The 27,463-nt window shown below is 39.7% G+C and overlaps 1 protein-coding gene across 1 annotated transcript; it reads right to left on the bottom strand.

The window, feature by feature from the left end:
* Nucleotides 1-27,283, bottom strand: LOC109852772. The gene is made up of 6 exons (XM_020424256.1): nt 26,825-27,283; nt 25,216-25,438; nt 2,688-2,944; nt 1,932-1,995; nt 1,362-1,610; nt 1-1,107 (listed from the first exon to the last, which is right to left on the bottom strand). The coding sequence occupies exons 2-6, from the start codon at nt 25,417-25,419 to the stop codon at nt 742-744; spliced, it is 1,140 nt and encodes a 379-aa protein (XP_020279845.1). The 5' UTR covers nt 25,420-25,438; nt 26,825-27,283; the 3' UTR covers nt 1-741.
* Between the last annotated feature and the right edge of the window lie 180 nt (nt 27,284-27,463).

Raw genomic sequence — 27,463 nt, 5'->3', positions numbered from 1 at the left:
TATCTCGTGATTTATATTTCGTTTTTTTGAATGTTATATAAACAAACATATATAAAAATTATAAAAATCAGGCTTGTCATTTCTTACAGATACAGCGCATATTATAGTTTTTTTTTTTCAAATATATGCGTATATATGCGTATGTGTGTACTACGTGTCTAAAATTTCATACGTCTACCTTTGGTTTTTAATTTCCCTCGCTACTAACTAATATCGTAAATTCTCTTTGTTTAGTATTATCGGCTTATTAATCAGCCGAAATACAAAAATTGGCAAACGAGCCTTAAAAACTTATATTTTAGTAGTTTTAAATTTTACTTGAAAAACGTTAACAATAAACGAAAAACGTAAAATTATCTGATCAAAAATTGCAACATCTTTCTTTTCGATGTACATAAATTATCTTGAAAAATTGCGTCAAGTATTATAGTAATAATTATCGGAAGTCAAAATCCTAATCCGTATTGTGAAAAGAAGCGTTCGTTGTTCAATACGTAATTCGAAGGTACACGTTTGCTTACGCCTCATAGTGCTCATAATATATGTGAAGTCTAAAAAAAAAAGTCTAAATGTTACATACGAATACAATTACTGTCGAAGAGAGTTTCAACGTACATTTTTCCTACAGCCAACAAGTCTCTGGTAACTCTGACCGTATCGCGAGCTGAACTTTCGCGATCGACACAGTTTCTCTCAATTTTGATCACTCTTACGCAAGCACAGACGCTCTCACGTAAGCCCTTATATAAAAAGGTAATTCTCGTAGTCGGCGTAGGAGGAGGCGGTTACATGTTTCGACGAGAGCGGCGTCGACGGAACGCTCTGCGGGAGATGCTGAACCCGCGGCAACTGCACCTGCGGAGGATCCGGCTTGTGAGGTAAAACGATTCGCGGCGTCTGATTGATGGAACCCAGCGACGAGTGATGCTGATCCCGATGGATGATATTGTTGTTATTGTTAGAAGTGATGGCAGTTTTTCCGGCCAAATGATGCAGACTTAGATGATTGTTATTGTCGATCCTCGAGTTGTAATGGATAGGAAGATTGTCGTGGAGATCCAGTCTTGACATCGCCATCGTGATGCTCGAGTCCGACGCCCACATGCTCTGAAACGACGATGAGTTGTGTAATGGATTTGACTTTCTATATTAATCTCTTATGAATAATTCCGATGGTGGTGTAATTATACATCGGATTGAATTTGATTCGAGTGCGACGTCTCTTTGTTCGAGTGCGCGCAGTTGCGTATGTTTTCGTATTCTTTGTTGTCTGGAGATCGATGACAAGAAGGATTCGCGTTAAAAGCTGACTCACGTGGTTTTTTTTTTTTCTGTTTTTATATTTGCAAATTCAACAATACCTTTCGCCTGTGCTGATTGTAGTCTGGGTTTCGTCTAATGCGAAGGTGTCTGTCCGCGCTGGTCCACCGTTGTGTGACTTTGAGCGGGGAATCGTCGGGATGTAATTTCCTTTGGTACTCTTCGCCTTCGCAGACCTCGTAGAGAGAGAACTGCTCCACCGGTTCCTTGGAGCTGTAGCAACTCAGCAGCATCTGAATCAACTCGTCTACGGTGGTCTGCTCCGAGACCAGAAGGCTCTTGTATTTAGACTGTAAGTAGAGAATAAAAGTTCTTTGAAAATTGGAATATGAATGATAAAATTAATTACGTAACATTAAGTACAAAGTAAAAAAAAAGTAAAATAATTTAATATTAAAGTAAACAAATATTAAACACGCAATTATAATGAAATTATTTACTTGGAAGAAATATAGATGATATTAATTTTTATATTTTTTACGATTAAGATCTAATTGTTTGTAACTAAGAAATTCTTCTTACGCATATATTATAGCTTACAATGTTCCAGGATATTAAGTTGTAGTCTATAATGTTTATATGTCTCTGTACAAGAATACAGGTTTATTTACCCCGGACATGAGTGCGCTGTCGTATATTTTGACGAGTCCGCCGCGGCGTGTCTGCAACGAAAACCTGCAAACGAGAAGGAAGCATGTGTAAGCATACAAGTTTATGTATGTACCAAAGATTCCGCGTCGTTGATAGGAGTCGGTAAGCTCAAAGGACACCAGCGAGCGTTATACTTCGGTGTAAAAACACCGCGTTATGCTCGGAGACAAACGTTCTCGTCTTGTATTACACATGTACAGCAACGTCGGAAGCTTTCGACTATATCAAGAAAATATCGGCCGCGTCATAATGAACACGAATAAATCGTTTTAACGATTAGAGCAACCACGTTCTTCTTTAGTAAGTCTCTTTAACAGTTTTTTTTTCTCTCTTTACGATGACACATCGTAACTTCTTGCATTGCAACGCATATTTTAAAACGATCGTACGATACCTCTGCTGACGATTCACATTTACGACCGAGACCGGCGCAAAATTTCATAAATTCTATCTGGTTTTGCAAACCGAATCGGCCGTACTTCTATTCCTCGCGAACGTTACATCAAAAAAATTGCAGCGACCCACGCGACTACTTGCACTCAAGAATTACATATCGCTGTGCAACGCGGACGACGTTTGTCGACCATTGTTGCAGCTCGTGTTCAGCGACTCGCAGAACGTGTTTACGGTCGCGAGCCCTGAAATTACATCACGTAGCCGACCAAAACCGAGGAAGGGCCGGTGGTCAAGTACAAAGACGGGCGCAGTAAACGTACTTGGAATCGCCACGGGGATGGCAGGACTGTAGAACGGCTGGCCTTGCGTCCTCGTCAAGTGGCAGAATGGTGCGCACGTTGGCCCTCCTCACGGTCACCTCCATGGTCAGGTAGAACAACCGTGGGTCACGGTGTCTCATGCGATATTTGTTCAGGAGATTCTGCACGACCTCGCGACATGTCGTCTCGTAGGTAATACTCAGGGTTTTGTATTCGATGTCTGGTCGCAAGCAGTTGGCGTAAACCTTGATTGTAGTCTGTAACAAAAAACAAATTATACATTTTCTATTTATATTCGAATATTTGCATCATTACAATTGAGATATAAAATGTATTAATCAAAGCAAGTATATAATTTGGATTAAAGAAGACACAGAAAGTGTTTGGAAGTCAAGTTAAATTCAATGACAGGAAGGAAATCCACGTCCTGTTTTTGGCACGGCAAAAAAATCCTAAAACGCACGGACCTTGACAATTAAGTCCATAATTAACTCAGACAGACGTCGCCCACGCGTGCGACATAAAACTCTATCACCCCCTTCAGATATGACTGGTTACGAGGGGATGCGCGCACCGAAAATATACCAGACACCAGATCACCCCGTTCGCAGATGCCACTGCGATCGCACACACGTACTAACGTTCATCATCGCACGCACACGCAGATTTAAAATATAATTTTATAGACAAAGAAGAATTTACCTAAAACAAATAAAAAAAAAACATAGACGTAACGTTAAATTTATCCGAAATAAATTATCTATTGTCGCATTTTGTTGTAGACTTTTGCGTACAAAATAGAATTCTATAATCTCACACATTTCTCATATATTTTCAGTTTTTCAAGACACGTGATTAAAATAAAGTAACGTTACTTTAGTCACGTGATCTTACTTTAGTCACGATTTTAACGTCAAGTTTTTTCGCGTCGGGACGACTTTACGACTCAAGTCGTTTTATTGCTTTGTCGAAAATCCTTCGATTGGAAACGCATCTTGCGAATGTGAGCTCCCAGTGTGCTCGGAAACATTCATCCGAACAAAGCAAAGTAATATTTCACCAAGGCTTGTATAAATTGAAACCGTCGAGAGGAAACCGGAACCTGAACGTTACGAAATCCATTCGAATCTCAGATTCGGCTGAGCCTTTACCGTGTGAAATAAACACACGACAATTGTGGGATTACTTCAACACGCTTATTACGGTGTCAACAATGAAGTTTATTGCGTGTACTGGCCGTTATCGCGTATTAAGTTGAATTTGTTGAGGTTGCTGTTACATTTTGCTTTATTGTGCAACGTTACAATGATTGTTCGAAGAAAGATACCGAGAAACCGATTTATGATTTCAAAATCGGAAGGAAGTGAGATTAATTATATCTAATTAAACTGCATCTCAAAGAAAATTCACTACAATTTTTATTACAAACATATCGGATAAAGTAAAAATAAATATCGTCCGTATATATTTTTGTGTTTAATGACGCGCATTGTAAATTATTATATACACAAATTGGACATTAGAAATTCGGACGAGTTTATACAAATTGGACGCGAAATTCCCGCTGAATGCTTTCACGATGAACAAGAATCGATAGGGAAACATCGAGCTGGTCCTAACAAGCGGCTGGCCCTAACGAACTCGAAGATATACAGCGTTCGCTTAAATATATACAACAGTGAGATCTGGAGATGCAGAAAGATCTCCGTTTCTCCGCGACAAACCACGCGCGATTTCGTAGAAACATCTCCGGTTGGTTTAAGTGATGCAGCGAAATTTCTGATTCAACGGTTGTTGGAATTCCAATAGGCTTACGTTAATGCCATTTACGCAAATTGGACGTGCATACAGTTCTCTCCTCGACCAAACTTCCTTCTTAACTACACCGCAATGGTGACAAGGTGCAAGGATCACTATGAGTCATTTATTCTCGCGCGTCATTGTCAATTATTTTTCCTTCTATGTTATCTACGTAAATAATACGAGATTGCGAAGAAAAGATCAAGGAAAAAATATTTATCAGCATGTATTTGAACGACTAATAAAAAGGAACGTAACGCGACAGCTTACGGACATGATTCGAGTGTCAAAGCAAGGCCTGCGTTTCGTCAGGATGGAAAAGGACGTGCGACACTTCGTAAACTCCAATATCTCGCACCCGGTTATGCAGGACAGACAGAAATATGCTCCGAGATATTTTGGTGTGGTGTTTTTTTAGAGTCGAGAATATTGCTTAGCTGGCGCACGTGCGATCGATACTGCTCCGTCGTAAACATCGCCTTAATAATGTAACGTTTTTTTTTCATTAAAAAAGAAATTAGAAAAATTAACAATTTTTTTTTTAAATCACTGATTTTTTTTATCGCGTCTGAACTTTTTTGCACCGAACTCACTAAGAGCTCTTTGTTCCGCGAAATATATTCATATCTTGAACGCTTATCACCGTTCAACTCACCTTGCATAACGCACAATGATATCATCGTCGCTATTTATAAAAGCACACATGACGCGGGATTTTGATAACGTAGATTGGTTTTCGCGCCCTTGATCTTACGTTACAGCCCGTAACAAGATGCTGCAAGTTCTTTGCCATCAAGACAATAGCTTGGTTGGTAGTATAAATTACAATCATTTATAAGAAACATATCTATATTAAGACACTAGGAAATAGTAATGCAATACAAAATATTTGTACAGCAAGCTACGTCGTTCGTGAAAAATTTCACAAAAAAGTTTTTCTAATTTTTCTCTCTAGTTTAACTCCGTTAAACAAAAACATAATAATTATACATTGGAAATAGTTCGTCGACTTTGACTATTTTTTTTACTCCTTAATTACATGGCACATGGCTGGATGAAAAAAACAGCTGTATTTACACGTTGCTCTAAAAACGCGTCCGGTAAATCGAAGCTCTAATAGGGAAGCCACATTGTGGAATTCGAAGAAGCGTAGGAAGAGCCGAAAAATCTAGCCGCTAATATGCCGTATCGGGGCGCGCGGCGCGACAAAAAATGTAAACGTAGAGTGGAACAGTGGGTGCCATATGTCAGGAGATGCCGTCGTAATGAGGGGGTCCAATTTAGCAAGAATCCATAAAAATCCCTCACTGCGAAGGGAGAGCGCGCAGCAATTTTGATGCTTTTGTGTCGTTCACTGCGCGTTCAAATCAGACACTTCTGGCTTTCTTTGCTTTCGCGTTTATCAATGATCGTCTTGTCCTACTGGTCGTTCATTGGTTATTCTATATATAGTCGTACGTTTATCGCACATTTATCGTTATCAGTGATTCGGTTTCCAGCGCTCGCTGCGTAACGTCACCCGGTATACGCTATTCTCTTTTTGGAGCAAGGTAAGCGACACCTTTCAACGGAAATACTTTAAAACGAGTTCTCCATTTTTTTTAATTAAGAAATAGACATACTTTTATAATGAGTATAATGAGTTTATATGTAAATATATTGTGCCACGTAAGAAGTAAATATATTAAAGTAATATATTTTTAAATTAAATATATTTAACTCACAAAGCAGAATTCGTTAACGCAGTCTTGTTCATAAGCGATCGTGTATTAAATATAACCGAGAGAAACTAATGTCGAAAGAGAATCACTGAGTGTTGTTTAATGTTGATGATACTTATTGCCTCCTGTATGGCGCCGTCTATTTATAATATTTATTCTTCCAGTTGATAAGATGAGCAAAGTCGCGACGCTACGTTCCGGATGAGCGACGATCAACTTAAATAGCAAAAAAATTGTTTGAAGATAAGAGTCCCTCCGGAGTTTTATTTGAAAATTGCAAACTTAATCGACGTATTATATGTGTGCAAGTCGTGGACCGTAAGTCTCTCATTACACATTAGACTTTTAATGATACCGAGCATAATGCGAGGTCACGTTCAATTGCTTGAATCGTTTGATAATGTCGAAAAAAAAGCAACTTATTGTTTGCTTTCGCGTGGAACAATATATGCTACAAGAGTGCGCGTGTCGTCTCTGCAATTTTTTAATTTTAAATTGTAGAGTTTCAGAGCAAAATTGGCATATTATCATTTCCTGCTTCTGTTAGTAGTACTAAGAAAAAATTTTGAATTACAATTGTTTGGTGAAAATTTATTTATACACATGTGCGCGTATGTTTTATATATAAATTAATTTAAACGGTTTTTATTCCTAATGTGTGTTTAATAAATTATTATATTAAACTTTCGAGAAATATAAACTTCAACAAATGTTTGTTAATAACATAATTATAAGCAAATTTGTCTTTTTGGTCATTTTAGGATATTACAAACACCCTGTAGATTTGACGTTCGTTCATTTCCATACAAATTCACAAAAACCATCACCGATTTCAATGACCATCAGAGAGTGAGAGAGAAAAAGAGAAAGAAAGGGAGAGAAGGGCGTGTTCGTATGTATGTGTGTGTCCTCAGGTAAAAGTTCTTGCATAAAATTTCTTATCCCGGCGCCCCATTGAATCCTGTGTCTCCTTTCTTATGCGCGGCACGTGCTTTTCGGTCCTCAGCTGCTATTTTTCTTCACGGAGTCTTCAGGTACCCGTCGTTACTCGAGCACGTGTCTCGTTTCGCTCATTCTCCACCCGGTTTCCGGCCGAAGATGGATCTCGCGCGAGAAGGACGGGATAAAACAAAACCTCACTTCTAAGTGGAGAGAGAAACGCTTGCGATGTGTGACTCGCTTTAGGGGATCTTGCGGATTGCGGGAATAATTAATAAGAGATAGTCTAGTGAGCACCGCTGCAGTTTACAAATCTGCAAAACGTTTCAATCTGCGAGAGATATTTAATTACTTCTTCTACGTTTTATCGCTTGAACTTCAAATCTCGAATCGTCATACACACAGAGAGATATGAAGAGTTTGATATATTCTAAGCAAGAAATCTCACAGACTAAACATGATAACGTGTATCTGCATATAATTAAAATATTCACTTTTGCTTATCTCCGCGGCCGCAGTTGCGAAAACGATACCTGATGACACCTGCGACACTTGGCGACACAAAGGCTTTGCCTAATCGCACGTAATTCGATCGGCATTCCAAGCGGAATTATTAACTACCTTGAAACATCGTCAGCAGATAATATTCGTTTTCAAGTGTCACAGGCCTTAAGTAATTAGCCAGTCATACGACACTTCATCGTCGCGATAATAGCTGACCTTTCGCACTGCTGGTAGCACGCAAAGTATAGTATAGATACAACATGCTGTTTTCTCCGATGAGAGTCGATGACTGTAATTATACTAATTGAAATTGCTAAGCGCCAGTATTCATCTCGGCATACATTTAATTAAACAACAACGGACTACAATTAAATCCAACAGTTGCCATATAATTTCTCGCAATTACGGGAGATCTCGCCAAACACACAAGCTCCGCACGTTATATGTATATATTTAATTAATCTCACACGATCTATCCGGAACAACGCAGAGTCATTAAATACGGAACTCTGTGATTGATCCGAACACAATTGCCACTCTCTCCTTTTCCCCTCCCACGTAATCCCACGAGAGTGGATCGTCCTTTCAGGATCATCCTCTGCGATTCAATGATCCGTCGAGATTACGTGCGACGCGCGAATCCGCTGAGAAACCTCTCTCGGCAGAGATATCTCCTGCGGGTTCTTACTTTCGCGCCACTTTCCCGCCGCGAGACAATGCCTCGCCACGAAAGCTATGGGAGGTTTAATTGTTGCCGAACGGCGTACAATTCGCACGCTCGATGTGGAAAACCATGTGACTTGGAAACCTCGCGAGGCGCGAGGACTTAACGATGCCTGGCAAAACGTCGCCCCCGTGCGAATCTTCCTTTCTTGTGTGTTCCGCGAGTTGTCGCACGACATGGTTTACATAACTCTGTAATCTATAACAGGTATAACTGTCGCGCGGATTGGGTAATGAGCGCGTTTCGGTGAGCACTTCGACGTCTGCGCGCTATCTGGAAGAAGTCGCGACGCCTCTTTCGAAGAAGCGTCAAATAAATGTAAGAACTTTCTGAATGATATTCGCTAGAACACAAAGTGCAAAAACTAACTCCGAAACAAAGTAACTAATTTGACGAAAAACTTGCGAGAGATTTGGAAAAAAATAAGTAAAAGAGTAATTGGTTTAATATTGCGCTCTTCATCTTTCAAAATTTTAATTTCTCACTTGATACAAATGTAATTCGAGCTTCGTATAACGAGCTCTTGCATCTTGCTTTTTGTGGCAGCCCTCCGCTCGATGTTATGAAGGCGCCAGTTTTCACGGTTCCTCTCTTGTCGAAACGAGAACGACGTTAAATCGAGCGTGTTAGAGTTCAACTGCGAAGTCTCTCTGAACCCTTGAACCGTTGCTCCCTGAGGGAGGGGGTCAAGCATTCCACGGGTCAATCACATTTACTTGCATTATACGAGTCAAGCATGTGTCGGACTTTGTGCAATTTGTTGTTACAGAATTGTCGCTACGAGTTTAATGCGATAAATTTGTGACGATCCCGATTTTGCAATGTTACTTGAATTTGTAAGAACGCGTCGTATAAAGAGAACTCGAAAGATCAAACTGCAACACTAGAAACTCCCGTTTATAGCTCAACATTTTCTCCCGATACGAAACGCGGAATCAGTAAAACCGGAATATTACTGCAATAATGTGCGTGGTTTATGTTCTATTTTCACGGGACAGTAAACTGTGTTGCATTTGGGTTATAAAATTGAGGATGTTACGTCGCATGAATCTGATGGCGGGTAATAATGATGACGAGGCAATGCCATGTAGTGTGGGTCAAGATTATCTTTGCGATCCCCTTTTATGTGGATTACCGTTGTAACGGCAGATTCATCCACTTCCACTTTATCGACAATGCTTTCATCGTTTTGCAAATCCGGATATGAGAGACAGTGTCAAGGAAACTCGCGTGCGAAGAGAAACTCGCCGAAATGACGATATTCGGTATTGTATTAATTGACGACAGATGTCTGAGACGGTGGTGTCTAACATCAACGTTAAATATCAGTCTGATATCAGCATCGCATATTTTTTTTTTTTTTTAGGAATGTTAACTTTTCTGTATTTTTGTATAATAGCAAAACAAAAAGCTAACAATAATTCGTCCTCTAATTAACGAGAAACAAAAGAAAAACTATTCTACAAGCGTGCAAGAGCTGAAAACCGTAAGAGAAACTGCTGCTATTCTCGAATTTCTACTGCGAAGTTGAGACACGTGCACAAATAGAGATGTCAATCGATACTATATTTATGCACACAGTGCGTCTTTAACTGCACTCGTATCCCGATAAAAGATCACTCGCCAAAGGACCACACGCGGGATAGCGCGTCGTCTCGAATTCGCTCGCGGGAGAGGATTCGAACGTGTCCGGCGGTGTAGGACTTTCGAGTAGCTGACAATTGACACCCGTTTCCGGTCTCTCTTAAAGACAACACAAAAGAGAACAACGATGTCCTAAAGAAGAAAAAGGGACACGTGCCCTCATCGCGTGCCCCGCTTTTACGGGCCTCTCCCGATCCGCGTGTTCGTCGCAATGTGTTCTCGGTACACAGAACATAATACGGTCATGGTGGAAAGCTTCCTTCCTGCGAACGCGCCGTCGTGTAAGCTTCTTCTGGAGCCATATGGTATCGGGGCTTCTTCCTTCGCGTTCAAGATGAAAGCGAAACCGCACGTTGTCACTACTTGCTGCGCGGATGAGTGCACGCGCGTGCCGTCGCGAAGATGCAATTCGCGTGACAAACACGCCACCAAACCCATACTTTAGACATACCGAATATGCCTTGGGTTCAAACATTGGGGTCAAAACATTTTAAGAGAAAAGATCTTTAAATTTCGCAATTACTTTGTTTGTTATTTTATGCTGTATCGCTCTGGAATCATATGTCTGGAATATATGAACTGAATTGACTGTCGAAGACGCATCTCTACATTAATTAAGTGCCGTTTGTCGTGTCTGGCGTGCTCTCAATGAGGATTAAAAAATTCCGCAATCATTAAATTACACTTCGTGTCAATAATAAATTGATAAATTGAAAAGCGTGAGATATTTTTATGTCCCGCAAATATTTATTTCAGTAATGACGAAGTCATCAACGTCATTTCAGCGAGTTAATCGCAATGACGCACGTGCACCGGATTATACAACGAGCGAATCGGATAAGTGCGTTACGCAATTAGACGGAAACACGTGCGGTTGAATTAAGCGCAGAAATTACGCGATGTAGTGTGCGATAAATTTTCGTCTTTATTCAAGTTCGTTAGTTTCACCTTCTGCAGGAGAACAAATTTTTCGGCTCGTGCGCACATTCAGTGATGATGTTATCGTTCGGCGAATGGTTGTTCATACAGAAATCAATGAAAGTTCAATCAAAAACAGTTGTTTTACTTTCGTTATTTTTTACATTTTAGATAGGATGAGCCGAGACGGTGTATGAATCGTTCTTGAATTTACATCCTGTCGCCTGTTGAAAGGCGGAACGGACATGGTTAGGTCGCGTGCCGGCTTCGCGTTTGTGAAAAGAATACGACAGCTGGCGAAGTCTCCCTTTTGCGAGGAAAGTGCCGCCGTCTAAGCTTTATATGAAGCACTCTCTTCGAAGTGTCACAAAAGTATTTCATTACAAAGCAAATAAACGTTTCCCGAGGAGAAGGTAAATCGTAGGTAGACACAGTGTAGACATATTTTGATACGTACAACATTTGTTTAAAAAAATAAAACATCCAGAATCACACAGAACGTAAGGAAATACGCCCACCTCACGGGATAGTCTTTCTTTTGCGTAATGCGCAACTTCTGATTGTATGCAAAAACATTAGCATCATCGTGTTTTCGAACCATAACTGTGTTTCCATCAACTTGCAGTAAAAAGTAATTACACGCATACGCATGTGCCGGAATAGCTTCTTTTCACAGGATACGCGAAAGCAACTTCTTCCCTGGAGAAACGCTACGTTGCCAGCGGCGAGCAATTATGCGGACGTGTAATGTAGCTTTGTATACACTTAATGTATAACAACCCAACCAACTTTCGTGAAACGAATGTTTAAAGCGAACTCGCCGCGGAACTATCCGCAACTGAATTATTCGTACAATTAGCAAGCTAGATGAGAGATCGCTTACCTGTTATGTGCACGCATTTGCATCAATTGTATCCACTTTGAGTGGAATTAAAAGTATGCGTTTACCGTTATTAACTGTTGTTATCAGCACTCGTGTGCCAAATGTAAAAAGAGTGAACTCTTTCATAAAAAATTGATTACGAGCGTTTCGCAAAAAATAATTTTTTTGTGGAGAAAAAAGGTTATTAACAAATTAACAAAATTAATAATACATTTGTAATCGATCTGGATTGCACTCGCACACTTAATATAATTAGAATATGTATATGTAATTATTTCCCTCATATTTATTTTATCGATTATGTTCTATTTTTCCATGTTTATATTTTCCAACAAACAATTAATGAACCGTGCGTGTGCATGTTTGTAAGCATGTTGTTTTGATTGCCTACATACTTGTGACCTGGTGTAGCGCATTAAGGGGAACTAGAAGGTCGGTGACAGACGGTCGCAGGTCCGTATAATTGGTCCTTCCTTTCCTGCTGATTGTTTTAAACGAGAACAACTCGAGCAACTTTAAGTCCCCCGTTACCACCAACACGCGCGCGATTATTAGCGACATACAGACGCCGTGCGTGGAACGTTCGCATCCGGTTTGTAGAGTGTGGAAGAGCGCGACCAAGAGAGCATCCTCTTCTACGCTGGCTCGGCGCAGATACGAGCTCTAATCTGATCGAGCGTGTCACGCTGACGATGATCTCTCGAAATAGGGAAACAAGCATAGTTGTCATGCCTGTGGCTCATTACAAACGCTATTCCAGCCGGAAGACAAATTAAAGCGTAATTGTCAGCGTAATGATCGTGTAACATCATGTTTTGAGTGCTACGTACTACGTACTCACGTTATATCTAACCTTTGACCGATTGTTCTGTATTGCATCACTTGTTTGTAGTATGCTGCATGTAACTTTATATTGATTGATAATATATGCAACCGCGCCGATAATATATTATTAAATTATCATTATATGAATATCGCAAAATAAAATTCTAAATAAAAATTTAATAAAACTTTGGTTTCAATAAAAAAAAAATATTGAGATGTAAGTGCGGATTAAAATTGTTTTTCTGCTATACAATAGGTGTGTTGCAGTCATCACAGATTATAAGTTAGTATAAACTTCGTTTAAATCAAATTAGGTTCGCGCGCGGTTACATAAATCAATTCAATGACCTAAATTTAGATTCATGATTAGTCATATTTTATGAGCGGAAGTAAGCATATTATTAAATTTGAGCTCAATTAAATGCGTCGAAGTGTCTGCTACACATTTATATACGCACAATTAATTTTATTAATTGTTTGATCCTTGTCAATTATTATATATTGCATTGTTAAACTTATTTCTGTATAAAAGTTGTAAATTTCTGTAAAAGTTGCACTTATAAATAGTGTAGTTACACGCCATACATGTAAATTCACTCACATATGTGATATCGTTGTTCAGATCTAGTTTAGATGTAGTTCATTTTTGTGGTTTATTTGACGTCAATAGACATTGAGCGATAATATATATCTTTTTTTTATATCAGCAATAATGTGAAGTCTCGAGACTCGTCATTGACCAGTGTGTTCTTCATGTAAACGACACGCGAGTCGAAACATTCATTAAAGTTTTCTGCCTGCGCTTTCTCAAGTGGTAAAAAAGTATAAAATAGTATTGTTGAAACATATGACTAATTTTATACAAATTTGCTCCATATTTATATAAAAAAACGTATGTTAAATATTTGTTAAATAAAAGTATCTATCAAATGTTATATTAATAAAGTTGAGTTTTTCTATATCAAATGTTTGTTAAGAAAAAAGTTTTGTAAAACAATTTGTTCTATTATATCAAAGGAACTGACGTGTAACATTGTGCAAGTTGCAAGAAAACCAAAAAAAAAATTTACCTCATTGTTTTCAAGATGCGTATCGAAATGATATTCGACTCTAGTGTTTATACTTGCGATATATCATTTTTTTAGTGACACGAGCGCACGAGATAATTTGCAGGAGTCACGAAAGGGCTTGAAGGAAACATGGTCGTGCATCCGCGCGTACGATCACGGTCGCCGTTTTCCTTTGTCCTGCTCTCCTTCGGCTTTCGTCCAATCACGTCGCCACACTCCGTCGTACGCCAATTCGCCCTTGTTCCCAGTCAATGCACCGACGGAGAATCTTCCGTTGGACGCACACCTGACTACGTCTGCCACAACAGCGACGATAACACCGACAAGGGTGGATTATCGCGGGAGTTAAAGCACGGGAGTTTCCATGAATAATGCAACGTCAAGCCAGGAACTGCACGCCATGAAATTTATACGAAGAGGCTCCGCGTGCCGATTTTTTTTGGTGAATGATAATTTGTTCCGCTTCTAAGTTTTGTTTTTCTATGCAAAACAAATTAACGCTTAATAAGTTTGTTTTACGGAAAAGAAATTTGTACATTTGTACTGTTACGTCGGGAGAAACTTATTGCGACATTATTTTCTTGCGAGACTTATTGCGAATTCACTTGTGAACAAATCTCACAAATGATTAAATGGAATTCTCTTGTTCTTTCCGCGAAAAACCGTTGCGATTCGAGATTATTGCTTGTCAGTCAAAAATAAACAGGCGGCGAATCGCGATGACGCTTCTCTCATTTAACCCATCCTCTTGACTTCACTTGACCAAGTGTCAATAAGTCGTACGCCACACCAAGAGCAAAATTTACAACAAGAAAGAGAAACTCAACCTTGTACTATGTAATGCTTTTTTCTTGAAGTCATTGAATTTCAAGTTCGATTGTAAATTAAAACTTTTTGTGTCACAGATGACTGTTCGAAAAGTGGCTACTGGCAGTTACGAGAAAAAAAAATCACTTTTCGAGATGGCTTCTATTTGGTCGCTGCTGGGGGCTTGGAAAACGCAGGTGCAACGAGCACCTGCACTTAATACGTTTTGTGTGCAGTCGTAAGAAAACCTATATATAGATTGTCGAACGTCGGAGACTTCGATGACGTATATCTTTGCTGCACTATTTTCAGACGTTCGCTGTAAAACTAATATTGGTGTCGTAATAAACTGTGTGTGACAGAGAGAGAGAAAGAGAGAGAGAGAGAGAGAAAGAGAGAGAGAGAAAGAAGCAACGAGTTCGACGGGTTCATTGCACCGGAAGTGTCGTGTCCGTGCTTTAACTCTTTCGTCGGACTCGGACTAGGGAACTACGGAATTAAAGCTATTTGTCCGTCAACGACAAAAAAAAATATGTTTAAGAAAAACAATCAATCTTCTCCCATTGTTCGTTATCATCATTATTTGAAATCTCTGAATGATAAAATTATCTTTTTCTAAAAGTATTCTTCTGTTATCTAGTGATAAAAAAATGTTTTACTTTAAAAGTAGTCAAAAACAATGTTTTATTTAATATTTTACTGATTCCATTATTTTATTAAATATTCTGCAATTTGACAAATTATATTATTTTTCACGCATTTGTTGTATCTCGCAAAAGAAAAATACGCGATATCTTATGGCGCCACAATAGTCGTTATATCGTTTTTAAGTCATTGATGTGCTTAACGAACGCGCATTTTACTCAGCCGTTTTAAATCCGTGATTGTGCTAATTAATTTTAATCGTTTTATTAAAAATTTTTACCAGAAAAAAAAACAAGTGTGATACTATATTCGTAATGAAGATGTCACTTTATGCGACATCACTCAATTCTATTTACAACCAACAACACAAGTGTTGTTAACACGTTAAATAAAACCTAAACCTATCACAGATATTATAAACTTTTACATTCACGCGCATGTGCATAAACAATCATACATGTGTAAATTAACTTCAACAGAAAAATTTAATTTCACGTAGAAAAGAAGAGCGTGCGTGTGTGTGTTTGCGTTCTCTCGGCAATTAATAATAATTTATCATCTGACCGAACGAGTTGTGGGTGGTATTTATCTTTCCCGACACCCGATACGTGGCCCATAGACGCAGATACGTCATGGTGCTGGCGCCGTGGCTATCATTACGTTGTTTAACTCATAATACGCCGTAACACGTACGCTACTGCACCGTGTATTACAACCGTTTACGCGTTTCAACGACCCGGCTCACACGTGTGCGTGTACAAAGTCAGCGCGCACGAGACACGGTACGCTGACCGTCTAGTCAACACACATAGACGCGCACACATGTACATCGTCATGTGCATCGTTCATAATGCGCTTAGCCCGATTGTCTGGAACGATAAAATACACGCACCAAGTGTATCGACGCTGCGATTACCTATCTCAAGGACTCATTAGTTACTGCCGCGGACGCTGTAATTACGTTTTATTACCGTAATTGCAAATTGCGGCATCAAATATTTTTGGAAAAATCATTTTCCACTTCGCACATAAACACAAGTTACAAAGAAATGCGAATTGTGTATAAAACATTTTTTTAAGTGACGAATGTGATGGAAGAAGAAAATACGTGCTCGATGACGACCTCAATATATCTAAACATGTAGTTTATCGGCGCTTTCATCTCTTCCGGCCGATCCGCTTTGAACGAGTATTATCATATTTGCACGAGACACGCCAAACTTCCGGTTGTCTCAAACCCTTGCACGGATCGCATCCGGTCAGCTTTTGAACATCGGACAGCCGGTCTGTTCTCCGGATCAACCACTCGCATCCTATTCATCTCGATTGTGACGTGCAGTCCTTTGCACCTCATCGGCCGACTTTATGCAATTTTTGCCGATCCTGTATTTATATTTAAATTCACGAAATTTCGAGTTTTTGTATTTATACTCTTATGCAATTTTTAAATACATGTTTTTAAAGAAAGAGTTTTTCTCTTTTTATGTATTTTCGTCGAGACATATTTATATTTTATAGCGACACGAAAGGTGAATTATCACGTCTTCAACTCTTTTCTTTATTTTATTTTTGACCGATACAACACTACATTTGAATGTCAGAGATATAAATCCTCGTCCATGTTATCGCTATATATTTCTGCCGTAATCCCCAGAATTTTCTCCGCATCACTGAAGAATAAACAGTGCCCACGCTCCTTCCGACTTCCCTCAGATTTGATGAAGTCTCAGCGCGATAAACCGGTCGCGTCCATAAAACGCCATGGATTGTCAAAGGTCAGTCGCATGACGGTTATCTCGTCGATGGTCGCTTCCCGTTATTATATAGCCGAGGATTTCTCCTCCTGGTTATTATGAAATAGCAATGGGGACCGGATCGCCCGCGACGACGCCGAGCGGCACAAACGTTCGGGATGCGGCGACGCCGTCAAGCCATCTGGCGCACAGTGCTCCCATTCACTCTTTCATTCGATCCCTCACCATCCCCCTCTCGCACCCTCTTTCCCATCCTTATGCCAAGTTTCTTCATTCGACTTCCCCTTTCTCGTTCGCCGACATTTCGTTCCGACCGCGGCGCGTATCATCGCCGCGCCGCGATATCAACGCGCACGGAGTCGTCGCGATAACCGTGTTTGCGCGCAGTCGCCACATACTTTGAATTATTGCGACCAGAACAAACGTTACGCGTTTGTAGGTTTTTTGTATCATGATCTTCGTAGCGCGAGAAAAGAGGTGAGGCAATGCGAATTAGTTGTGTGATCGCTTCTTTCTTTGCTTCTTGGGTTTTTGCACCGAACTGTTAGTATTGGTGTAAATATAGATATGCGAGTGCAGACAGTGCGCTATATAAGTACGTCAAAGAATTCCGCACCACCTGGTTTTCCTGCTGCACGTGCAAGTGCTGACCAAAGTGCGGAACAAAGTACGTCTTGAAAGTAGGACGACAAAACATTGTTTTGAATAAGCAATTTGGGATAATAATGCGCGATAGCTTTCTTATGTTTTTTTTTGCAACAACATTTTACATGTGAGCGTAATGAGAACGAAATATCAGAACAAAATAAACAGGCGATAGGATTTTAGCGGCGGATTCGTGTACAAATTCTCGAAGAAAGGCAACACAACCGGAGTTTTACAACATCAAAATCTTTAACACCTTTGCTGATCGATGCCGATCAATGCCACCCGTTCACGTGATTCCACTACAATTCGGCATTCACAATGGTTCGCTTTCACCGCTGTATTACGCCGCGTATCATCCATAGAAAGGATGATATGCGGTTTCACACCGCGGTCGTGAACGCACGCACGCGTCCCGGGCGTTAAACTTCCCAGATACTTCGCGACGAAGGGAACCTGTTCGCACATCATTATGCTTTTGACCGAAGCGAGAGAAGATCCGGATCCCGAGATCTCGCATTACTTCCTCCGACCACAGGAATTAATCATCTCGTCTTGCATCCCGTCGTGCTGTATAATTTTTCTTTCGTCACTGCTGTCCGCAGTCGTGTTTTATTCCATCTCGAGAAAAGAGTACCGTTACGAAAGCGGACCTTCAGAGAAATTCGATTCGATTGCAAGTGTACACACACACGTTCGACTATTTTTTGACATTCAAGTAAAACTTTTGTGGAAAACGAATTATAATCGTTCAGATGTTAAATAAAGAAATTATTTTTAACATCGACGATAAAAACTCTGTAAAATTCTGCACATAATATTTTTGACGAAGAAGAAAGCCATTAATTGTAAATGTAAGAAAAACAACTCAAATGTTATTTTTTTACTTCTTCGGTCATATCGGGATCTCTATACCACCCTTTTCCCGCCCATGCGCCATTGTACTACGATGTGTTAAGCCGTTATGCAAGGTCCATAAAGACTCGCCAAGAATGTTAAATGTAACAATCATCATTGTTCGGTATCGCACAAACGAGAAGCTTGACCATCTGTACGAGAAAGTTGGACCACAATTGTTGATCGGCCAGATGTTGTGCGTTGAAAAACGGTCAAGAAAAGATCCTTGATACACACAGTCGTAGAAACAAAGACACGAGTACGAGTGACTCACGGATTATTTCATAATGCAGCTGTGTACCGGATCATTTGTTCAAAATGCTCGTTATATTTTTATTTAGAGAATTATATGTATAGATATTTTTCTTGAAAAATGTTTGAAAATTTTTTGTTCGAAATCAAAAGCGTGATTCATAAGTTTTGCAAGACAATACTGTCAGGCAATATTGATAACCTTTTGAGATAAAACAGGTTTCAGAACTTTCTCACTTATATGAGTAATCAAGGACATGTAGAAGAAGATTCCCAGAATGTAATTTCTCGTCCCACACAATGACACGATTGGATACCTCATGCACTCGTGATAGCGTAAAACTTCTTGACGCCTAGTTGGCAAGTAGCCGACAATATATTGTAAATGCATTAGCACGCGCTTGCCGTAATTCTATGCAAGACCGGAGACGCCAACGTTACAACTTTAAATGTTCCTCGAGGAATTCTTTTCACAGATCGTTAGCATACACACACATTTCCAGGTGCAATCACATAACTAACTAAGTGTGTGATTGCATAAGAAGAAGTAAATTATCGAATACTTTGTTTTTTTATTCTTGCCACATATGTTAATCTTCTAGTTTAAGATAGAAAGCAATATGCAGATTGTTACAAAAGTTACATGAATAAAATAATTATAATTATACGTACGTAAATTTGCTTACATAAAATTAGTTTTCTAACATTATCAAGAAACTTTAACATTTTGCATTCGGTTATGCCATTTACAAATTTTTCTCCGTACGTTTTTTCAATGTTTTTCGTTTTCGCGTATCATCCATTCGTTTTACGAGCGCGCAAGGCATCAACTTTTAACGATGCGTTAAACTGCACTTTCGGCTCGTCCAAGTTTAACCAGGTAATAATTCGCGGTAGCGTGAATGAGTATATGTACTTCACGAACGAGTACTTTCGCGTGCGCGCAAGCAACCCGGCTCTGCAAGTGCTTTCACCAGTAGCCCGTGAACGATTCCTGACGACATTCACGGCTCAGGAATTTGTACGATTAGTCTCATGCGAATGAAATCCGCTTGATCTCGATTTCATATGTCCGGAAATTTTCCGTTTTTTCTTTTACTTAAAACTGTTTTAGTGCTAACTAATTTTTAAGTTAACTAATTTTAAGTAAAAACTTTATTTGTATTAATTTTTCAGTAAGTTTTTCTATCTGTTTTTTATTACAATAGAAAACAACAATTAAAAAAAAAGCAAAATTGTTTCTCTCTCAAAATCGATTCCGACAAATTACATAACATCTATACTCTTTGTATATGACTTTACTACAATCGTTACTTGGAGGAATGTTATAATCCAATCGTGCAAACGCAACGCAATTGTCGAAACGTATGCACTCGGACGTCGTATTGCGTAATGCGACGATTATCTCGGTTAAGCAACGAATTCCGGTTCACTGACGGCTTGAGAGTTAAATCGCGGATGTAGCGCTACGCCATTCCCGCGTGATAATGGTCAAGCATTTCAATTAGGAATTATTATTCGGTGGCATTGAGCGCTTGGTACGTTTTAGATCGGGCGTGCCGGATCAGTTTCGCCGAGTGGAAAAATCCGACAGTTGCTGTAATCCAGGTTGAAACGTCTATTTTCAAAGTCTCATCGAGTCGCGAACGCGCTCAGTTTTTTTGAATATTGTTTTCGGAGAACCAGCGAGATTTCCGACGGTCATCAATTAGTAGAATTTGTAGTCCAGCTCCTGACGCAATAAGCCTAACACATACTGATCTCTCTCTCTCTTTTCTATAAATAAAATCGTGTAATATAAAACGATTTCTTCTTTTCGTTTATCTCACGCCTCTTCGGCGTCTCTCGCGCCCTATCGACGATTTTCTTGCCCGCGCTCTTTATATCACTGCTATTTACCCGTTTTTCCGCGAACTGCTCCCGTATCGTGAAAAAATAAAATCGTTGCTCGTAAGAATAGAACAAGATTCACGCTTCGAACGAGATAAACACAGCGCGACTGACCCACGTTCTTTTTTCCATTCACAGATACTTGCCGCGAAATATGAATGAAACGATTGATGAACTCTCGCAAGTATTCAACACAAAGTCGCTACATTGCTAACTTCGAGTGCGTGCTTCGAAAGAACATTTGTTCACATAAAAAAAAAAAAAAACATTAGATTTCTTTCTATTTGTAAAATCTCTTTGGTTAACTGTTTTCGAAAATATGAAGTAAAATTTTCTCAAAATTTTTCCTATCAATAATAACGTTTCCAACTTGAAAACAATAATCTTATCACATCCATAGCAGCATTTGTTCGTTACATACTTCCGGCCGTAATCGTCAAACGCACAAAGCATTTGCTTCTTCGCCTAGCGCACGCGATAACAGATTGCATCACAACAAATTCTGCACGTGTTAGTAGAGTATATATTTCAAATGAGATAAAACGTCAAAAATATTTTTGCAAAAAAATTAATTTTTGGTGTGGTTGAATTTTTCTTTATCTGCTGTACACGCGCGGGTTATGTCGTGTCACCTCAGCTTTCGCGTGCTTTCATGTGTAAACGAGGTCGATCTCAATCTGGAGAGATTATGGAGACATCATTCCGCTTACGTCAGCGATGAGAAATTCCACACGACCGATGATGAAAAACGGGGTGGTTGTAGTTTCTACTTTTTTTCCGCGGTCCCAAGTGTTTTCATACGGCGGCAGTATGTTTGCTTAAGATCGTCCCATTCGGTAAAGACTCCCAAGCCTTCGATCCGTTTCTAGCAGAGAAAAGAGTTCATCTTTCTTTCCATCCCTTTAAAACGCAAGCGGATAATAATCTATAATTATCTTCGACGTGTAACAGAAAGAAGCGCCGCATCGCGCGTTCGGCACTTTGTAAATAGTGGTTAAAGATGGCGACAGAACCGGATCAGCAAACCAATCGGCGAAGAAGCGCATCCTAATGTGCGATCAATCGAATCCGTCGATCGGGCGTAAACGTGAGATTATTTATTATTATTATTTCTTATTTTCCTTTCAAAAGAACATCTTTTCCTCGGCATCCCACCTGTGGTTATGAAGGAGCTATCCTTGGCCAAGGATCTCTGAGTGAGTATTCTGATTATAAACTATTACGATCCGACGTTCGTCGTTATACGGGAACTCTTTTACGGTGAAAACCTTGAAGAAGACGTTGCTTCGTGATACCCGCTCTTTTTCTGTTGCTTCATTCCACGTATCTTCCTTCTTGTCGCCGTCATGCGGGTGAGGCGGCTTGTGGTAATTAACACAAGTGCACACTTTATTGTAGATTCTTCCTTCTCCGCTTCCGTGAGCAGAGAAATCGGAGTAGGAAGAAAAAAGACAATGTTGGAAATCATTAAAAAATATTACATTAAAATCTAAAACTATTTCGTAATTGAGAGTTGTTGTAATAAATACGTTAAACAATAAATAAATGTTGAAAAAGCAAGAAATGTACGTTGGAAAATATGCAGCGAGGTTTGCAACCGCGCGACCTTGAATTACGATCATTCCGACTGCGAACCGCCATGTCGTACGTCCGATCTTCTACGAGTCACCGATGCGAGAAGTTTCCCCACCGAGAGAACGATGGGACAATGAACGTTTTCGAAATCCACACACAGTCATGATGGCATGTCGCGTTGATAATTTCGTCACTTCCGATTGTCATTTTCGCAAGATAGAATTTACTCCCTCTTTAAGAAAATCAACGAGAAAATACGTAGAGAGAGAGAGAGATAAAACATACACGGAATCATATAATATGCTAAAACTAAAAATGATAAAGTAATGTGACAATAATATAATGAAATAGAAACTGACGATAAAAAAAATACAATATTGCGTCGAATAAAATATGTGATCTACACCACTTCCACAACCGGAATAAAGTTTATCGCAATCGACTGACAAAGACTGACACTGAAGAATCGCAAGCCGGAAACGAGGTCTATCGTGCCGGATATTGCAAGGGCCAGAACAGGCCTGTGACTATAGGAATAACGTAACAAAACTAGATGCAATAGCGAATACAAAATAAACAAATTATTTACTTTAAACTTATGTAAAACAATCGTCATATGAAACTACGTTTTCAGCAATATCAAATATTTGTTATTTAAAATTTTAATAATGTTGAAAATGAAAAAAATCAAAAAGCGTAAATAAATTAAAATTGCACGGGACTGTCAAATTTACGAGTCTCCCACGTATCTAGTATTCCGTTGTTAATTGCGAATTCTGTGAAACTCGCGCGTGTAATTGGTCCAAGGTTTCCTCTGGAAACGTACCGCCTAATCGTGAACGAGCAATAAAAAAAAAGTCCGACCGGCAGAGTACGATTAAGTGGATCCGCCATGGTTACCGCGGGGCTCGTTTAGTTTTTCACTGCGCATTGTGAACACAGTTGCAATATGTGTGACATCACAGTATGCGGGGTTCTCACAGAGAATTCTCGGTTCCGTCGACAAAAACTGCGGGACGATACACACGTATATCTAGTGCCTCAAAAACGGAGGAGGTCCCGCACATCCCTGCTTAATGTTGCCTCCTCACAATAAGAAGATACTTCTCTTGTCAGCATAAAAGACTACTTCGAGAATCTACTTCTCGCGAATACGTCTCACGATTGAAAAATTTATTTCAAAAGATACGAAGTGCGCGTGTATTCTACCGTGGCTTATATTACTTTTGTATTCAGTAGTGGCTTATAATTCTTATCTAATGGAACTGAGTGATTGTAATTTTAATTAAAATGTTAATCAAATGTCCCCAATACATATTCTTTAAATTATTTAAAAGTTATAGTTATGATGTACGATCTCGTACATATAGAGAGGTAATGCGCAGAGAGTCGGTATCTCGGACGTATTAACGGAAGCGACTGTACGTTTGTGACGACCTTTGCAACCCGCGTGCGAAACGGGTCAGACGAGCGCAAATACAATGAAAAGTCTTCGCCGCGTAAGCATTGAGAAGAATCGCGCGTGCAATATTTAGAGCTCGAGTGGAAACGAGGATGAGTGATGTTTGTTGAACGAGTGCAACAATTTTGAATGCACTGACCCTGATCGTAATCAGACGTGCTAAATTGCAAAGACACTTACAATTAATTGTCCCAGAAAAAGTTTGCACTTTATTGTTTACTTTGCTGATGACTTCATTGTTTCATGCTTATTAGAAGTATTCACAAGAAACAATTCTGATACGTATAATAAAATTATGTCCTCGCGACTTGGAAACTCTGTTTCCTCGGTTTCATCTTAATTTTAAATTATTTTTTGTTTTGAACAAGATCAATCAGATTTTAAAAAAATATCACAATTTTCAAAAATAAATTTTTATAAAATTTTTTACTTTTAATTTTTATAAGATTTTTTACTTTTGATGTTTTTGTGAAAATCGAGATTTTAAATGATACGATGCATGTGTGTTGACTACAGTCTGCGCAGATGGCGAAGAAAAATATTCCTTGCCTAAACGTCTTTCCGAGACGAAGGCCCTCGAGAGAGTCATGTTTCTGTTCGCGCAAAAAGGGACGCGAAACCGCACGTTCAGTTCAGTTACACTACAGCATAACCTAAGAGAAGCCGTGAGAAATTATACGCGGTTGTCATTGAAACTGGTCCCAGCTACAAGAGTTACAAACATTCCGAATGTTCAACGCTTCGACCGTCTTTATTACGTAGTTATTACTTTCACGATGTAAAGTGTTATGAAAGTTTTAACAAATCTGCAAACAAAGTATAATTTTTTAATATCATATTCAAAATATCAAAAATACTTATTAATTTTTATTTAATTTGCACATTATTATATTTGACTATATAATCGAGCTTAAAACAAAGATGTGACGTTTTCTGAATTATGAGTAATCAGGATTAAGCGACAGAAATAATCATGGATTAGGCGCGACAAATCTATAAGACGCCGTCACGCAGATACGCACGTGGTCCAGCTGTTAATAAACGCTGAAAAACGTGTTGCTCTCGTTTTCTGCTAAACCGCTTTACGTCACTTGGCGAACCGCCCGCGAATGGCGCTTTATTCTTCTCTCTTGTCTGCTTTATTAAACGCAACATCGTCACTTTTTACACTCTCTCCCCCGCGTTGTTCTTTACTGTCTCCCGCAGGCGACGTGAAACGTACGTTACTCCAAGATAAATAGCGCTACCACACACGCACACACACACGTTCTTTAATATTGCACATATATTAGTCGAGCTATCTATTTATCAATAATTATTTCATAAAAAGTGTTTCATAAACAATTTTAATACATATCGTCAAATATAAATTTGTCTCAAGAACAATGTGTGCAATATAAAAAAAATTAAAACTTTATCAAAAATATTATATTTCTTTCTATAAAAACATATTTCTTTTAAAACGTACAAAGTGCTGGGAGTTCTACTGGAAAAATTCCACGTTTCCGCTTCCAAATTGACAATTTTGCGAAAGTGATCAGCACAAATGCGTGAGAAATCAAAGAGTGCTCACCTGTTGAGGCGCGGTATCAGCCGGGGAGAAGCTCGAAAGGGCGGTTAAGGGTGCTAGGGATGCGCACGAGGACGCTCTCGAGGGTGGCGGTGTGTGACCGGGGGTAGGACTTCCGCTTCCGCAGCTACTCGCGCCGCCGCTGGAAGAGAGACTCACGCTGTCCGCCCGGCCTCTCCATGGCGAGACCGACACGTGTTTCAGCATTCCTTCTTGTTTTCTTTACCTGAAATCAGGATCCATGGATCGTTTACCATTTAGTCGCGAGCATTGAACTAACGTACAAGTACGACCGGCTGTAAACCCGATCAATTGCCGTTCCGATCTCGCGACTCGATAACACACGTTACACGGCGACTTAATAAGTTTCTTAATTCTTCTAATATACTTTTCATTCTTTTGTCCGCAACTACGGTCAGGCTGCTGACTGCATCGAGCGATGAGCAGAACGCGAAGCGATGTGTGGGATGAAGAGATTGACGCGGAGAGAGTGATTCATAGAGAATTCGTTATGTGAGAAAAATGCAACGAGAATAGCAATTTCACGATCTACTTGGAAGTTTAAATTCAGAACCACATTCTATCTCTGAAACGCGCGTTATTAAGAGGAAATACGCGAGTGAAATTGTTGCTTCGAGTTTCACTCGTTTCCGGCAACGTACTCGTTATTAAGACCATTCACATTGGAAATCGCGTATATAGCATCGTACGTCTCAATTTTAATCTCTTTGTGTGAGTTTCCTCTCGCAAGGTCGCAGAAAAACCGTAATTGGTTCGGAGGCCTTTCGATAAGTGGCGTCCAGCAAATGTGATTGCCGAGCTGTACAAACGTGGAAAGTGGCGGGAAGCTCGTCTCCGAGAAAAACCGGACGCGCTCGCAACGGTACATTTTAAGCGCGTCTGTGTAATTTGAAGTCGGAGTGAAACCAGACGGCAGCAACATTCGAGCCGGCGCACGCCTACTACGCGGAAAGCGAGAAAAACCTTTTGTGTAACTTGAATAAACACTACAGAGAGTTTACTGCAGATGCCCGCCAGAAACAGGCAGATTTCAAAATGTGCGGATGTATTTTCGCGGGCTGCGTAACAGACGAGAGATCTGCGAGCGATAATTTTATTCTTCAGGTTTGTTATCATTGTAATACATTGTCTCCGTAGTGTATTCTACAATAGATATATGTATAATAAATTTTATAATATAAAATTTTTATTTAGTTTTAATTTGTACGCAAAACTATTTTGTAAATAAACAAAGTAAATTTTATGTTAAATATACATTAATGTTTTAGTATCTTTTAATAAAACAGGTTTAAACATCTAGCTGTTTTTTATTCAATTTTGAGGAGTATATTAAATTTCAGTCGTGCAATATGCCAATTTTTCGCTTACGTAAGCATAGGTATTAACTGCAAAAAGAGATATCGGTGTTTCTCTCGCGAATGCATCATCAGCGACTTGACATGTTGCGGTCACGTGCAAGGCTGCATCGATCTAGCACTACGAGAGTTGTGGGAGGAATGTAGGAAATGCACACAGACAGAGAGAAAAACGAATGGACATGTTGTCAATATCAAAGATAAATTTTATTCTGTGTTTTATGTCATATACTCACTTTTATTAAACTCGCAACTGAGTGACCGTGTCGATTGAATTCGCGCGTTTCAACACGCGGCAAATGTTCAAATCTGACAAGCGAGTTGCATCGAAAGTATCTCGAGTTATCGAGTTCACTAGAAGAATTCTATGCGGTGATCACAATACACGAAAGGATTCATCCACCAATCACAATCTTGCAAGCATCGTCAGGATGCACAAGTGCATTTCGCGCGACGACAATCGACGTTCAATTTCGCGTAAATAAATCGCTCCGCACATTTCACACGAAACGTCCTCGGTTTGTTCGAAAGATCGTTAATTTGTGTCGACGCGTTGATTTCATCCAAATGCAATAAAAAAATCGTTTCTTTGAAAATAATTTGACGAAGGTCTGATCTTGAGATCTTGGTTTGAAATGCGCGTCGCGGTGTGCGCTGCGCGAGCGTTCTGTCGCGACTGAAGAGAACGCGCGAGTAAGTCGACGTAGTAAGCGTACCGGCGACCAGACGAGGCAGAGGAAAGAGAACGACCTTCTGTACGTACGCGGACCTGCGCTTGTGTGTTTGTTCGCGTGTTTGGTGTTTGTGAGTGCGTGCGTGCGTGCGCGCCGCAGACCTGCGGGGGCGACGACGGGTACCCCGGGATATCGGCGCCG

Source organism: Pseudomyrmex gracilis, unplaced genomic scaffold, assembly GCF_002006095.1.
Source record: "Pseudomyrmex gracilis isolate BER0280 unplaced genomic scaffold, ASM200609v1 scaffold_1, whole genome shotgun sequence".
Classification (NCBI taxonomy): Eukaryota; Metazoa; Arthropoda; class Insecta; order Hymenoptera; family Formicidae; genus Pseudomyrmex; species Pseudomyrmex gracilis.
Note: the sequence above shows the minus strand (reverse complement) of the source record. Positions and strands in the feature narration are given on the sequence as shown.